This window comes from Enhydra lutris, unplaced genomic scaffold, assembly GCF_002288905.1.
Source record: "Enhydra lutris kenyoni isolate GAN:26980312 unplaced genomic scaffold, ASM228890v2 scaffoldscaffold4, whole genome shotgun sequence".
NCBI classification, from domain to species: Eukaryota; Metazoa; Chordata; class Mammalia; order Carnivora; family Mustelidae; genus Enhydra; species Enhydra lutris.
This window is the reverse complement of record NW_019154088.1, coordinates 16,354,768-16,369,850: the sequence shown is the minus strand read 5'-3', so window position 1 is coordinate 16,369,850 and position 15,083 is coordinate 16,354,768. Positions and strand designations below refer to the sequence as shown.

Sequence of the window (15,083 nt, the reverse complement as noted above, 5' to 3'; positions counted from 1 at the left end):
ATATTTTCCTAGTCAGAACAGAGTTACTTGGTCATGGAGAGCTATAAGTGAGACTAGGGAATAGGGACTTTTATCAATTTTCATTGTCACCTTAAATAAATTTCTATTATCAAACAAGAAGAGGAATATGGATTATGTTAGTTATTATCTCTATCACCACGATTTATAGGATTATCTTCAAATATGTAGGGAAACATACGGATTGAATCTTATTATTCATCACTGTAAGAAATCTATTTTCTCTCCCAAATGTTGTAGTTGAAAATTGAGAATAATAGTTAAAAAAGGTAATTATTTAAATGAAAAACAATATTTGTTATAATCATTTTCATTAGTATTCTTTGGATTAGGACTAAACCTAGAATAATTAAAAATATTACCATACAATACCCATTGCCTTGGACAGAGGAAGCCCAGTTCATTGGATTATTAAAGAAGAGGGAGCAACTATGCCTATAGGCAGAAAAGCAGGGCAGAAACCTTAGAAATTGGCTCTTCTGAGCCACCTTTTAATGGAGTTACTGGAGTGAGATTGAGGAAAAAGCAGGATGATTTAAGAAATTAGAAAGTGGACAAAAATTGAGACAAGTAAATGTCTAGGAGTTATAGGAGTCTTTAGTCTTCAAGGAAAAAAATGTCCAAATATTGTTTATAAAAATCAAAAGTAAATTTGCGATTGGGTGATGCCCCTGGCATTGTAAAGTTGAAAAATGAAACAGTTATCCAAGGAATTCAAGCAAAACCCTTTGTATTATCTGAGTTATTTGAATAATTGAGGTGAACGTGGGATTTCTGCCTGGATTATTCAGATAATTGCCTTAATTCCAAGATTCATTTAGTTGGTGGAGACTTTTCCTTAGGATGTATTTTTAGAATGCTAAATGTGAAAAATTAGATTCCTAAATTAAGCAGAGCAATAGAATGAGGGAATGTGGGAGGAGAGAGAGAGAAACAATGAGAGAGAGGGGAGAGAAGAGAGAGAGAAATATAACCAGTTCATTGTCAGAATAAACCATGCTTTTTCCCCACACTTTTTCTAATGACAATAACCGGCATCCACTTTTTCATCAAACAATGAACTTCCATGATGAAAAAAGGAACTATATATGGATCTCAGATATGACCCATGGTATTTCCTAAAGTTATAAATTCCTTTTTGGGTTTCAATTCTTTAAAAGTGTGGAAACTTAGTGGCTCCAAATTCAGCCATTTAATTTTACAAAGCCAAGTAAATTGACTTAAAAATCATACTGTACTGGGGCACTTGGGTGGTTCAGTAGGTTAAAGCCTCTGCCTTCGGCTCAGGTCATGATCTCAGGGTCCTGGGATCGAGCCCCACATCGCATTGGGCTCTCTGCTCAGCGGGGAGCCTGCTTCCTCCTCTCTCTCTGCCTGCCTCTCTGCCTACATGTGATCTGTCTGTCAAATAAATAAATAAAATCTTTAAAAAAAATCATACTGTACTGCTTGACTTCATATTGTTGGTATTTGCCTTCAATTCTTTTTTTTTTTTTTAAGATTTTGTTTGTTTATTTGACTGACAGAGATCACAAGCAGACAGAGAATCAGGCAGAGAGAGAGAGAGAGGAAGGGAAGCAAGCTCCCTGCTGAGCAGGGAGCCCAATGCGGGGCTCGATCCCAGGACCCTGGGATCATGACCTGAGCCAAAGGCAGAGGCTTTAACCCATTGAGCCACCCAGGCGCCCCTGCCTTCAATTCTTAAAAACAAATTAAAAGGATTATCATACCTAAATTGACACTCCATTCTCTTCTTTGGTAACACAACCCTGGGCAGTGAGCCCAACTGGGAAATTATTTGCCCACATCCTTTATAGCTGAGTGTGTCATATTACTAAGTTTTGACCCATGATGGAAGTGTTGTTTGATGTAAGGACCTACTTAGTAAGAGGCTTTTATTAAAGTTAAACTGCCCCTGCTCCCCTTTCCCCAGGGAACAAGCCCCTGAAACCAGCTCCAGGTAACAAAGCCCAGATTCAAGGGTGGGTCAGGCCAGGTGGAGACATGGGATCAGTGGGGGGACGCATACTGTCTTCCTGGTTACCAAGGAGTATGGGCCCCGCCCTTTGGGAGCCTTGTGGCGCCAATCCTAACCAAGGTGTGATAGGCTGGTTCAAATGTCTACTAGGGTAAATTGTAACTCAATTGGTTACCTAGCATCACTGTGGAGTTTCCTGTGTGTGTTACAATCTCATTGGTCACCTGTGCGCGGCCAGGCCTGACCGCATGGACTTTGCCCTTAAAAGCTAGACTATGAAACAGAGAAGGGTCGCTCTCTCTTGTAAGAGGTACGTCCCCGAACGTTTGGTTAGATTCTTCATGCTTGGCGTGAAATAAAGCTTTGCTTGACCTTCATTTTATATCAGTCTTGCTCTTTTAATCATGGACCTGTTATTGGGGCATTAACATTTGAGACTTCTAGATAGGATCCCCCTTTTCTGAACTACATCTGGCCTCCAGTGAGGACAAGATGCCTAGATCTCCAGTAGCCATTTTGGGCCATAACATTGGAAGCCACACACAAGGATGGTGCAAGATTTAGAAGGAACCTTAGCCCATGATGACCATACCTGCTTTGTGATGCCTACTTCTGCACCGCTTTTACTTAAGAAAGTAGTAATTTATATTTTTTTGAAGACACAATTATTTCTGGTCTTTATTACTAGCAGGTGAACACAATTCCTAAATAACACACACATTAAAGTATTGATTGAAAATATTTTGGAAAAAAAAAAAAAAGAAAATATTTTGGAATTTTAGGCTTAAATTTCCAGAGATGTATAATGGCCTCTTTCAATCTACCCCTCCCTTCATACACACACACACACACACACACACACACACCCCAACTAAGTGGTTATGTGATGTTGTACCAGTTATACATTTTCTGCAATTGCAAATAATAACATTTGCAGTGGGAATTGTAAGAAGATAAAAACCAAAGCATTACTCAAGAATTTTTCAGTATGTATACACAGACTTAAAAAAAAAACAGTGGAAGGAAGGAAGGAAGGAAGGACAATAGAGAAATAGAATGTAGTAATAGAATGTTAATAACAATTTTTTATTTTTTGCAGATTTAGCTAAGGTAAGTATAATATTGATAACATGAGAGGAAGGAAACATCTACAGAGCATTCTAATGCAGTAGTATTAATTATTTTCTCTTTAGAAGCTGCCCCAATTCTCTTCATCTTTTAAAGATCCAGCTCTTCCATGAAATGCTCACCAACCCCTCTTCAGAAATTAGCCTCTCCCCTTTGTTGCATTTATTAGGGCCAGGACTAAGTTACAGTAAGGGAAGTATTTGTTTTAGGCACAACATTTTAAGGGGTGCCAAAAAAGCTCAGCAATCAAGAAAAATATTTTAATGGAATATTTTAATTAACAGACTACACCAAGCAAATCAGTCTCTTGGTAAATAAAATTTTTTATAAATAAATTTTTAATTATGCTTCACATTTATCTCTGCTATAGCACTCAAATAATACTTTTTATAAATGTTCTCCCAACAGTGTTATATGCATTTTCATATTCCTCATGTGCTTACTACTCTTTTTTAAGCATAAAGTTCTCTTAAAAAATATTAAATTCCATCTATTGAAAGATTTTGTAAGAATATACTGTATTAGGGACAGCTGGATTATGTTTTCATCATTAAATTCAACTATAGCAAAAGAATAATAGAGGGTGATGAATGTTTGAAATTACTTATAGTTCAGTTCTATGGAAAAATCACCTGACTTCTCTTTGACTAAAACCCTGCTCAGCCTGGAGAGATAGGGAATTCTAATACTACTTTATATTCATATAGCATTTGCCCTACATAAAGTGCTTTCTTTTAATTCTCACCTTAATCCTGTAAAGTAGGTATTATCATCCTTGTTTATTACAGAAAGATTGAGAAGTTAAGTGACCTGCCCAAGGAGTAACAGGCAGAAGGGGCAGAGCTGGGGTTCAAACCCAGGTTTTCTGTGTCAGAATTCAATGCCTTTCTGCTCTTCCAAATGCTAAGTTTTGGGATTGACTGAAGATAAGGAATTCATGAAGCAACTACAACAGTATGTGTTGTGTTTATGAAATAATGTCAATAGCACCCAAAACAGCAGTATTTTACCAAGTGTATTCCTCAGGACTAAGACTGTTCCGATTTTTTTATGTGTGTATGTTTGATGAAGTAGTTCAACTCTTCTGTTCCAAGGTATTTTTTTGGTTAAGGGCAGAAATCTACATAATTAAAATGCCAAAGAACGGGGAAAAATGAGGAAATTATGTATTTCTTGAATATTAGTTTCTAGCTACCACTTTACCACTAATCTGTGTGTGATATTCTGCAAAGCATGTAAACCATGTGTTAGCTTCTTTATTAAAAGAAGCTTTTGGGAAGGTCTTTAAACTTTTCGGCTGACGAAGGTTATTTAAATGTGAAATATTATTACAGTATTCAGGAGTTAGGAGTTGATTAAGTTTAATGGGTTACTTTTTCATATTTAGGGGAAAAAAATCTATGACTATATTTTAAAACTCCACATGGTAATTAAATTTGTTTGAAAACCTATTAACTGCTTCAAATATAATTTTCATCAACATAAAATAAACATAACTCCAAACCAAGATGTCCATTATCAGCCAGTCTAGTAGAAGATTTCTTATTAAAATTATAGATTCTCCTCATTGGTTGCTGCTCAGAGAATTCAAAAACTTCAGTCTTCTCTTTGTAAGCCGATAGCTGAGTTCTAAAAGAAAGCCTCCTTCTTAAGAACAACCAGAATTCAAAGAAATTCAAAGCTATTCATTTTGGTGAATTCAAAGCTATTCATCAATAACTATTTATTGAATGTCCACAGGGTGCCTAGGCATTCAAGTGGCAAGTGATTTATTTGCATTATTCAAAGGATTTCTAAGGAGAGTCTGAAGATTTGCAGATGTCTTTAAAGATGCAAAGTGGTATGTGCCTCTTTAATTTAAACTGCCCCTACCAGGAATGAATTGAATAGTCTGGGTTTCAGAGCTCTAGGGATTTCTAGCACTCAGAGCCGACTTCTGTAAGCGAAGACCCCATTGGGTGCCAAGCGACAGGCAGGCTGGTGGTCAGAACATGGCCCCACCGGGGGCTTCTGGACAAGTCAACAGCTCCCCGGGCTCAGGCAGGGCGGACTGCAGCAATGGCTACCCTGACCCGCCGCCACCCCATCCCTCCTCCCTACCCCTCCACTCCCACCCCCCACATCAGGCTCACACCCTCTCCCAGTCTCCCGGCTCCGACCGGTTCTCGCGAGATCCGGGCAACTGAGCGCTCGGGGCCTTTTCAAATCGGGATCCGTTACCGCTTTCCCGGCCGCCGCCATTGTAGCGCTCGGAGCCCCTCAGCGCAGGCGGCTGAGGCGGAGGCAGCGGTAGCGGGATGGCGGACGCCGACAAGCCCGAGGTGCTCCGGGCCGCTGGCGACGACAGTCCGCATCAGCAGCCGGTGGAGCAGCCGGGCGAGCCGCGGCGAGAACCGCACCCGCCGGAGCCGGAGAAGCAGCCGCCGCAGCACAGCAGCAGCTCCAATGGCGTTAAAATGTATTGTCTTTTTCTCCGGGGACCGGGGCGAGGTGGGGGGTGGAGAGTCGGCCTGTGGCGGCCGGGGGTGGGGGCGTCGAAGCCGGCCTGGGCCTCGGTGAGGGATAACAGCCCCAGGGCCGTGGGCGGCGGGAGGAGCAGGTGCAAGCCGGGCCGCTCCCAGGCCTTACCCTCCCGCACCGTGCCGGGGGAGCCGGGGTGCGAGCCCGGGGACGACGCCCCTCCCCTGTTGATCCTCCCGAGACTGTGGGTCACCCCTTCTTCCCAGACTTCAGCTGGAGAACCTTTGAGCAAAGCTCCGCGGCCACCACGGTCTGCAGGAAAATGGTCCCCCTTTAAAGCCCAGTACTGTAGTTAGTGTTCATCACTAGGGAGTATCTAGGGATGACATCATCGGACATTTCCTCTTAACTACAGAGAACGTATTTAAACGGAATATTGCCCCTTCTCCTGGCCTTATTCTGAGCTTTATAAGTTCAGTGTTTATTGTCGCTTTCCAAAGTATATATTAATTTCTGAACTGATACATACCAAGAGGAAGTTTAATAGTATGCTGTTAGACTGAATCCATTGTGTTATTCTTGAATTGGTAAGAGGTTATTCTGAAAGGGTAATGTGCGTGGTGTCTTGCTCCCCTCCCACTCCCGCCCCCGCAAATGTTTGTAAGTCATTCAGGTTCTTTTTTAAGAACTCATCGTGTGATGGTTTATTCTTAATTTTGGTAAGTTGGTAAATAAGATTTTGTTTTTTAATTGAAGAAAATCCACTACTTCTAAGATTGCCCCAGTCATCAGGGCTTATAAAGAATTTAGTTAGCTCGAATCCATAATTTCTAGTTATAAGAAAATACCATGCTTCCCATTGTTCTTCTTATGTAGGGGATATGAATCAGGCATTCCTTTGCATGTCCCCAGCTCTTTAAACTTGGAGTTGAAAGTATGTTAATAATTTAGCCAAAACATCCTTTTCCTTCTCTCAGTTATGCTTCAGAGTAGAAGGCAGTGAACATATGGTCACACTAAAATAGGGAAGAGAAATGTTCTTTTCTTTTGTATAAAATGTTTGAAGCAGTAGGGTAAGACCTGGACTAGTTTGTGTAGGGGTTGAGTGCAGATGAGGTAGCTCTCCCAGCTCAGTTATGACACTCTTGTTCTTAGCTGGGTTTGAATAGCACAAGTGGCATCTTCTAGGTAGAATAGAGATGTAGGTATAAGAGATTCAACCTCAGTGGAATTTGTTGCTAGGTGCAAAGTAGCACACCTCAATAACTGGGCTGCGGGAAAGTGAGCACTTTATACCATGCCTGCCAAAATGTTGTCTGTCTGGAATTTGGCATCATAAATTCGAATAAAAAGCATTGGAATGCTAAATATAAAATATGTGCTTTTTGTTTATATCTAAACATGGGCTTGCCACCCTTTCCTCCTGAACAAAAGGTACAGCCTTGAATTACAGAAAGAAGCCCTACTATACTTGGGTATGATTAGTATAATAGTGTCAGTACAGATAAAGCTGGTATCTAAACCTCCCAAGTCTCTAATCCCTTTTAAAGTCTCATTTTGGTTTACCTGGATAGGAGAGGACAGAGGTAGGAAAGAATCTCTTTCACTTCTGACTGAAGATGAGGAGAATATAAAGTGAAGAAATTAGGGAATGTTACTAGTAAATACAAATGAAGATTCTTTCATATTGCTTATGATTCATCTCTCGCCCTTCCTCTTTTCTCAAAAGTTGAGTAAAGATGCAAATTTACTCTCAAGGGTTTCTTGTACTGTCAATTCCATAAGAACCATATAGTGGTCCAGCATGGGTCACTCATACTGAATAACTAGGGACATTTACCTGCGTCAACCTAAAAAACCTTTTTTTTTTTTTTTTACTCTAAGAACCAACTGGAGTAGTTAATAATCCAACACATAACCCTTGAGTTGATTACTGTATGTGTACTTAACAATCCAACACACAATCCTTGAGTTGATTACCATACATTTTTAAGGATAAGGATTCACAGATTATAAAAATTACCAAATATTGCCTTACTTAGAAGTGAACAGAGTGCCACTTACCAAGATTGAAATGACTTTTCTGAGGTTAATCCATAGTCATCGAGGATGGAGACCCCTGTGTCTTATTCATCTTTGTATCCCCAAGGCCTTATGCTTTATTTATTTATTTATTTATTTAAAGATTTTATTTATTTATTTGACAGAGAGATCACAAGTAGGCAGAGAGGCAAGGGGAAGCAGGCTCCCTGCTGAGCAGAGAACCAGACATAGGGCTCCATTCCAGAGCCCTGAGATCATGACCTGAGGCCTAGGTTTAACCCACTGAGCCACCCAGGCGCCCCTAGGCCTTACGCTTTAAAAGGCCTAGTATATTTGTCGTGAAACTTATGTACAAGGACTTTGTCGGCATGTTCACATCTTTTGACAAGAAATTAAAGATGTTTTCCTAGGTTTAGTCTTTTTGTTTATGTCAAAATGGTATACCTTCTCCTTAAGTGACTAGGAGGTAAAATAGCGGTATTGTTACAACTCTTTATTATTTCTGTGTGCTTAGGTAACACTGTATATAGAGATTGAGAGTTACATTAGGGTATAAAATATTGTAGGAAATATTAAGCACTGAAGCAAGGGGAAGTGTTTGAAGTATAGTATTTTTTTTTAATCATATTGGTAGTAAAGAATGGAACTGTGCTTAATTTTAGATTGCATACTATAGCACTGTTTTTAAAATTAAAACTATTTTCCTTATTTGGTGTTGAATATTGATTTTTTAGATATTTATATTATAATTTGGGTAGGCATAATTCCATTTTAAGAGTAGATAACCTGTTAGTGATTTAAAATAGTCACAGTCTTGGGGTGCCTGGGTGGTTCGGTGGGTTTAAAGCCTCTGCTTTCGGCTCAGGTCATGGTCCCAGGGTCCTGGGATTGAGCCCTGCATGGGGCTCTCTGCTCAGCAGGGAGCCTGCTTCCTCCTCTCTCTCTGCCTGCTGCTCTGCCTACTTGTGATCTCTGTCAAATAAATAAATGATATATTAAAAAAAAATAGTCACAGTCTTTATTTCAAGTACATTAAGAAGAAGGTTTGTTTAAATGAATAGTTTGAGCATTATTACATGGAATTCAGGATCTAGGGCCAATATTTGATATTATGTAGTGTCGTTTCTCTGAGAGTTTTCACATGTATCTTAATTGTCTATTCCATGGTGTATTTATGGCATAAAAAGAGTTTAGGAATTGAATAATTATATCTTAGTTTCTTAATAATCAGACCATACCTCTAGCCACTAAACTGATCTGCCTTTCATAGATAATTTATGCATTATAGATGAGCAGTGTAACAGTATCTTTAATATGCTGCTAATTGGAGAAAACTTGAAGAAATTGCTCTGTCTTATCATTGCTGGGATAAGTATTTTAAAGAAGGTATCCTACACTACACAATAATTGCTTTTTTAAAAAAAAGATTTGATTTATTTATTTGAAAGAGAGACAGAGAGAGCATGAAAGGGGAGAAAGTCAGAGGGAGAAGCAGACTCCCTGTGGAGCTGGGAGCCCGAAGCAGGGATTGATCCCAGGACTCTGGGAACGTGACCTGAGCCAAAGGCAGTTGCTTAAACAACTGAGCCACCCAGGTGTCCCTATAATATTGCTTTTTAATGGAATTATCAGATTGTTGTCAGCAAACACAACATTCATGTAAGAATAGAAGAACATAGTATTTTAGAACTTTGTGCCATTTTCATAATTGGTTCCATCCAGGAAGAAAATAGGTAGGAGAAGTTGCATTGAGCTAGCGACTGTATACATGTCGGGTTACCTGAACAGACTTATTTTAAAGCCATTCACTGAATTCAGCCTACCATGTAAATGGGTTCTTTGCGGAATTAAAAAGAAGAGTTCTTGTATCTGCTGTACTCAGAAACCAGAGAAAAGGCCTCTATACCTTTTGGCTGCTTCCTGCCATTTTCAGAAGTGGCACACTGTTCAGACAGATAGGTACTTGGTGGAGTTGGACAGTTGTGAAGACCACTTCTAGGCTGTGCTATTTCTGGTGAGAGGAGATGTTTGACAGGAAAGGTGCCCCTGTCGAGGTCTGAAAAGGCTGGCAGAGCAAGTTTGGCCCTTAATGTCTCTTCCTTGATTTTAGCAGTTTTTCTGGCAGACAGCAGCACCATCTGCTCATATTAGGATGGGTTCTTAATTGACTGTTCATGCATTCAAAAATTAATATTTATTGAGTGACATATTATGTGCAGTCACAGTGCTAGATGCTGCTCATACCAATGCAGATAGTTTTTGTTCTTACAGTTTTACATAATTTATTTATGGCTGTGCTCTTACCTGCTCAGGAAAGTAGTACCTAGAAAGCTTAGTATAGTAAGGAACAAATGACCACATTAGGTGTGTGTGGAGCACTGCAGTGTATAGATTCCCACAGTTACTTGGCTTAGAAGATAAATTAGAGCCTGCATTATGAATCCTGATTGGTTGTTGGACTAAGCGAGGAAGCTTTATAAGATTTGGATTTCTGAATGTCATTCCCAGAGATTTTTATTAGTATATGTTTGTGGAAAATTATTTATTTTATCTGTTTGTTTTTATTTTTTTGGGGGGGAGAGATAATGGGGGGGCGGTGGAAGGGTGGCATATATGGGGAGGTGCAGACGGAGAGGGAAAGAAAGATTCCTAAGTGGGTTTCATGCCCAATATAGAGCCAGATGCGGGGCTTTGAGGTCATGACCTGAGCCGAACTCGAGAGTTGGATGCTTAACCAACTGAGCCACCCAGGCACCTCATGCAAAATTACTTTAAATTGAAGTTTTAATTAAACAGTTTTAGATTCACTAGAGTAATTAGTGATTTAAAAGAAACCTATTGTTATTTCTTCTGTAAAAAAATATTACTTTTGAAAAGTAAATTATATTTTTATAATATATACCCAGATTTCTATCTCTAAGGTTTTCTTTAAGCATATATTTGCATGTTATAGATGGTTGGTGGGTACCATCAGATAGTTGCATTGTGATTGCAGTCTTTTTTTATAATTTTTTATTTTTTAATTAACATATAATGTTTTATTAGCCCCAGGGGTACAGGTCTGTGAGTCGCCAGGTTTACACACTTCACAGGACTGACCATAGCACATACCTTCCCAAGTGCCCATAATCCCACCATCTTCTCCCTGCCCTGCAACCCTCTGTTTGTTTTGTGAGATCAAGAGTCTCTTAATGGTTTGTCTCCCTCCAGATCCCATCTTGTTTCATTTATTCTTTTCCTACCTCCCAAACCCCCTACGTGTGATTGCAGTCTTATAAATTAAATATTTTTCCAGTTAGGTTCTCATTAAAAAGTAGATTTATAAAATTCTGATTTGTGTTGCCTCTATGTACTGCTTCCCATCTCCACTCATACTCCATCCCACCTTCTAGGTAACAACTACCAGTAAAAGTTATATGATTCTATGAAGTACCCTATCGTAGTTTATAGGTTAATACACAGGAAATACTGAGTATGAAAATATTAGAATACCTGACCAATTAATTACATTGATCAAAATTGAGAATAGAAAAAATTTACAAGACATGTAGGAGTGTATGCATATATAGATAATAAAACTATGTATTTTAGTTATGTTTTTAAACAAGGAGGAGAAAAGTTATGTGAAGAAACTGTTAACCTTGAAGAGAGAAACTTTTTTCAGGGTATCCTTTTGCAGATTAATTCTTGATAGAGTTCTGATTAAAGCTTGGAAAGTTAGGACTTCTTTAAAGAGGGCTGTTATATATATTCTAGGAATAAGATCACCCATTTTCCCCTCTTGTTAGGTTCTAATAATATTTATTAAGTAGTATAATGGGAGAAGCTGGGAGACTGGATGCTGCAGCTATTTAATATGCAAAAAAAGAGGATTATTAAATGAGAAGCTTGGTAAGATGCCCAAATCCTTGCTTTGAAATGGCACTGGGTAATTTCAAAGCAAGCAAGCTGACTCTCCAGCTGCTTTGCTAAGGTCTTAGTGGAGAGTTTTGTGAAGTGAAGTGATAAATATAAAATATTTGTGTAATGTAGGCTTCTATTATTAGAAACGTGACTGAGGTTTTCTTCTTGTTTTGTTTTTAATTCATAGGGAGAATGATGAATCAGTCAAAGAAGATAAATCTGAATTAAAAGAAAAATCTTCAGGAAATAAGAAGGCTAATAGATTTCATCCTTATTCAAAAGACAAGAATTCAGGCACTGGAGAAAAGAAGGGTCCAAATCGAAACAGAGTTTTCATTAGCAACATTCCATATGACATGAAATGGCAAGCTATTAAAGATCTAATGAGAGAAAAAGGTAACCATCCCTGATAAACCCACTGTTGGATAATCTTCATATAGAAAGGGGAGGGAACTAAGCAAACGTTTTTTATTCCCCTGAGCCACACAGACTCAAAAAATTGAATTTTGTTTATTTCTTGACATGAATTCTTTTCCTCCTCTTTCACTTGACACGATTTCATTACAAAGTCTTATGGATAAATGAAGTTCTTTTTTTTTTCCCATTTTAGTGGTATAGTAGTGAGCCAGCATATGCATGCCACCAAGACTTTTGTTAAAGTGATTGCTTTGTCTAGTTGAAGTTTTTATAGATTTTTAAAGGACTATTGCATTAGTTAAGCAATACATTTAGCGTGTTAAAGTATGAATAATAAGGTCTGATTATTTTTTTCCAAACGCTGTTTTGTTATTATCTTGGTGGAGTCTGGAATCTGGCTGTGGAGTTCATTTTGTTTGCATTGTCATGAATGCCATGATGCTGTCTCTGCAGTTCTATATTAAAATTGCGTTACTGCTGTTGCAGTTTTGTTTTTAGAAAAACCTGAAAACCTTCATTTTATATACATGGTTGGTTTTGGGGAAAAATAATTTTAATATTTGATCTTGTAAAAGTTAGCTTTGTTATCTCTTGAAAAATTGAGTTTCAACAGTCCTGCAAATTATGTACTTGGCTTTGAGGCTGATCTCTTCTAATAAATAAAAAAAAATTTGCATTGGTGTATCTGTTGTAAGGTGACAACTATTTGATTGGTTTTATTCATTGACTTTATTTAGAAAGTGTGTGGCTTGCTGTGAAGCATGACTTGTAAATTTAGTTTACTGATGGCAAATATGATTGAAGACATTCAGGTAGAAAGTCACCTTAAAACAGCTGTTGTGTGTAGGCGACCAAAGTTATTTGAAAAGTGTTAATGTTGATGTTTTTAATATGATAGGCTAAGGGACCATTTGTATGTATATGTGCATTTGTTCACCAACTATATCATGCTGGCCAAAATATGATCTGTAGTATGAATTAGGTTAATATGGTTGTTAGCTTTTTTTAGAGAACGTGGATGATGTACATTTCAGAAAATTAGTTAAATTTACATAGCCATTGATAGGAGGTATGTTGGTCTGGTTTTGATTGTTGGTGAATAATAGGTGCTTTTCTGTAGAGTTGTGCACAGGTGTGCAGTAAAGCAAGATATTGGTGTTTAAATGTATTGTTTCTTGGTATCTTCCTTTTGTATGTCTTATGTAGTTGGTGAGGTTACATACGTGGAGCTCTTTAAGGATGCGGAAGGAAAATCAAGGGTAAGTGCTGTGGGCAATAATCTGCTTGAGGTTTAAAAGTTCCTCAGCAGTTTACTTTTTTGTATAATATTTGTACCAGTTTTTGGAAACTTAAGTTTCATTTTGTTTTACTTTATTATGCAAGATTTGAGGCTTTATGCTAGCAACTCTGACACTTATCCAGACCAAACTAGCTGCCTGGAAGGGATGGGTTTCATAAAGGGCATTCACTTTTCTAATGCTCTAAGGTAATGCTTTTTCTTAGCCAACAGATTTTAATATAGGATTTTTTTTTTTTTGTTGTGTTTTGATGTCTTCAAGGATATTTTAAAAGTTACTGAATTGATAATTTTCCCTAAGAGTTCTATGAGAAGCCCATAGCTTAAAGGTGTTAATTCAGAATGTATGTTTGAAACTTATATTGAAGAATGTAATTTGGTAGCCTGCAAGACTACGTTAATAGGCAGGGCTCTGACCAATTGGTATGAATGACTTTGATGATTAAATTGACATAGAAGGAATTGGTTGATAGTCGTACTATTTTGATTTTTAGCAACAAGAAAGCAATACACAGAAGAATACAATGGAAAGCTTTTAAAAGTGTTAAATTATATTGCAAAAACCAGTTGGTGCATGAGAAAAGCTTTGTCATCACATTCAAATGGCACTTCAAACAGTATAATGACAAATAATTATTTTAAAATGATTCTATGAATTTGTTTCTTTAGCATAGGTGATTTTCTTTAACATACTTAAACTGGGTGCCGTTAAATTGTATGCAGCCAGTTTTCTGTAATAGAGCACTTAGTTAAAAATGCAATTATTTCCTATTTTGATTTTAATTGAAAGGTATACATAAAATTTGTACATCATACATCTTTTGAAAATATTCTTAACAATATAAGAATAGGTATGTTGAAACCTTCAATTATTTCCTTCAGTTACTTTTGATTGAATTTGTGCAATGACATTACTTAGTTTTAATTTAAAGAAGAGGCCTCTAAAAGTAAATATTTGCTTTAAGATTGTTAAATGCTAGATTTTATCGTCTGAAATATAGATTTAAACATTGACAGGAAATTTGTGGTACTTGCCTATTATGTTCTGGAAGTGTAAAAGACAATGTAATTATTGATTGCTTTTAATGGACTTAAATATTAGAGTCTGCCATTAACTTCATCTACTGATCTAAAACTTTTTTTCTTTTGCATATATTGACCAATCTACCTGGATATATAGGGTTGTGGGTAAGAATTTTTTTTTTAAAGTATCTTAAGTCAAATTTAAACTTCTGATTGGAAAGAAGTAAACTTAGTAAATAAACATTTCCTATAAATTTTTCCTCCTTAAGTGTGGTTGAATTCAAAGATGAAGAATTCGTAAAGAAAGCACTAGAAACTATGAACAAATATGATCTTAGTGGAAGACCCCTGAATATTAAAGAGGTAAGATTTCTTATATTTGGAATAATTTAAACTTTTGAATATAAGGATATGTTTTCTTTGATTTTCGTCTTTGGGGATGTATTTCTCTGACTACAACTTTTTTTTTTTTTTTTTTAAGCATAGATGCTTATCAGAGCATTATATATTTGATGATAGTTTTGCCTGTACATGGTTTCCTATTTGTCTTTAAGCACTTTTATGTATTTGATTTGTTGTAAGTTGTTATAAGCAGAGGTATATGATAAAAAAAACTTTCAGATATTTTAAGATGGCCAACTTTAGTTGCTGACTTTATTTGGTATAGACATTTTCAATTTTTAGACTGTGTTGCTTAATTTGAGAAATGTAACAGATATTCTTATAGTTAATAATAAAAGGTTGCTTAATAATGCAAATACCTAATGGCTTTGAGTAAGATTAATACTCACTTTTAATTAAAATTACCCTGAAACT

General features: G+C 37.3%; 1 protein-coding gene across 2 annotated transcripts in view; it reads left to right on the top strand.

Annotated features, from left to right (window-relative positions):
• Positions 1-5,421: 5,421 nt before the first annotated feature.
• The window catches only part of LOC111160838 (myelin expression factor 2), a 32,156-nt gene continuing 22,494 nt past the window's right edge, over positions 5,422-15,083 (top strand). For both annotated transcript variants that reach the window (XM_022524213.1, XM_022524203.1), the window contains exons 1-5: positions 5,422-5,582; positions 11,718-11,926; positions 13,154-13,206; positions 14,425-14,432; positions 14,537-14,630. In XM_022524213.1, the coding sequence (XP_022379921.1) occupies positions 5,422-5,582; positions 11,718-11,926; positions 13,154-13,206; positions 14,425-14,432; positions 14,537-14,630 (525 nt within the window). The remainder of the gene's footprint in view (positions 5,583-11,717; positions 11,927-13,153; positions 13,207-14,424; positions 14,433-14,536; positions 14,631-15,083) is intronic.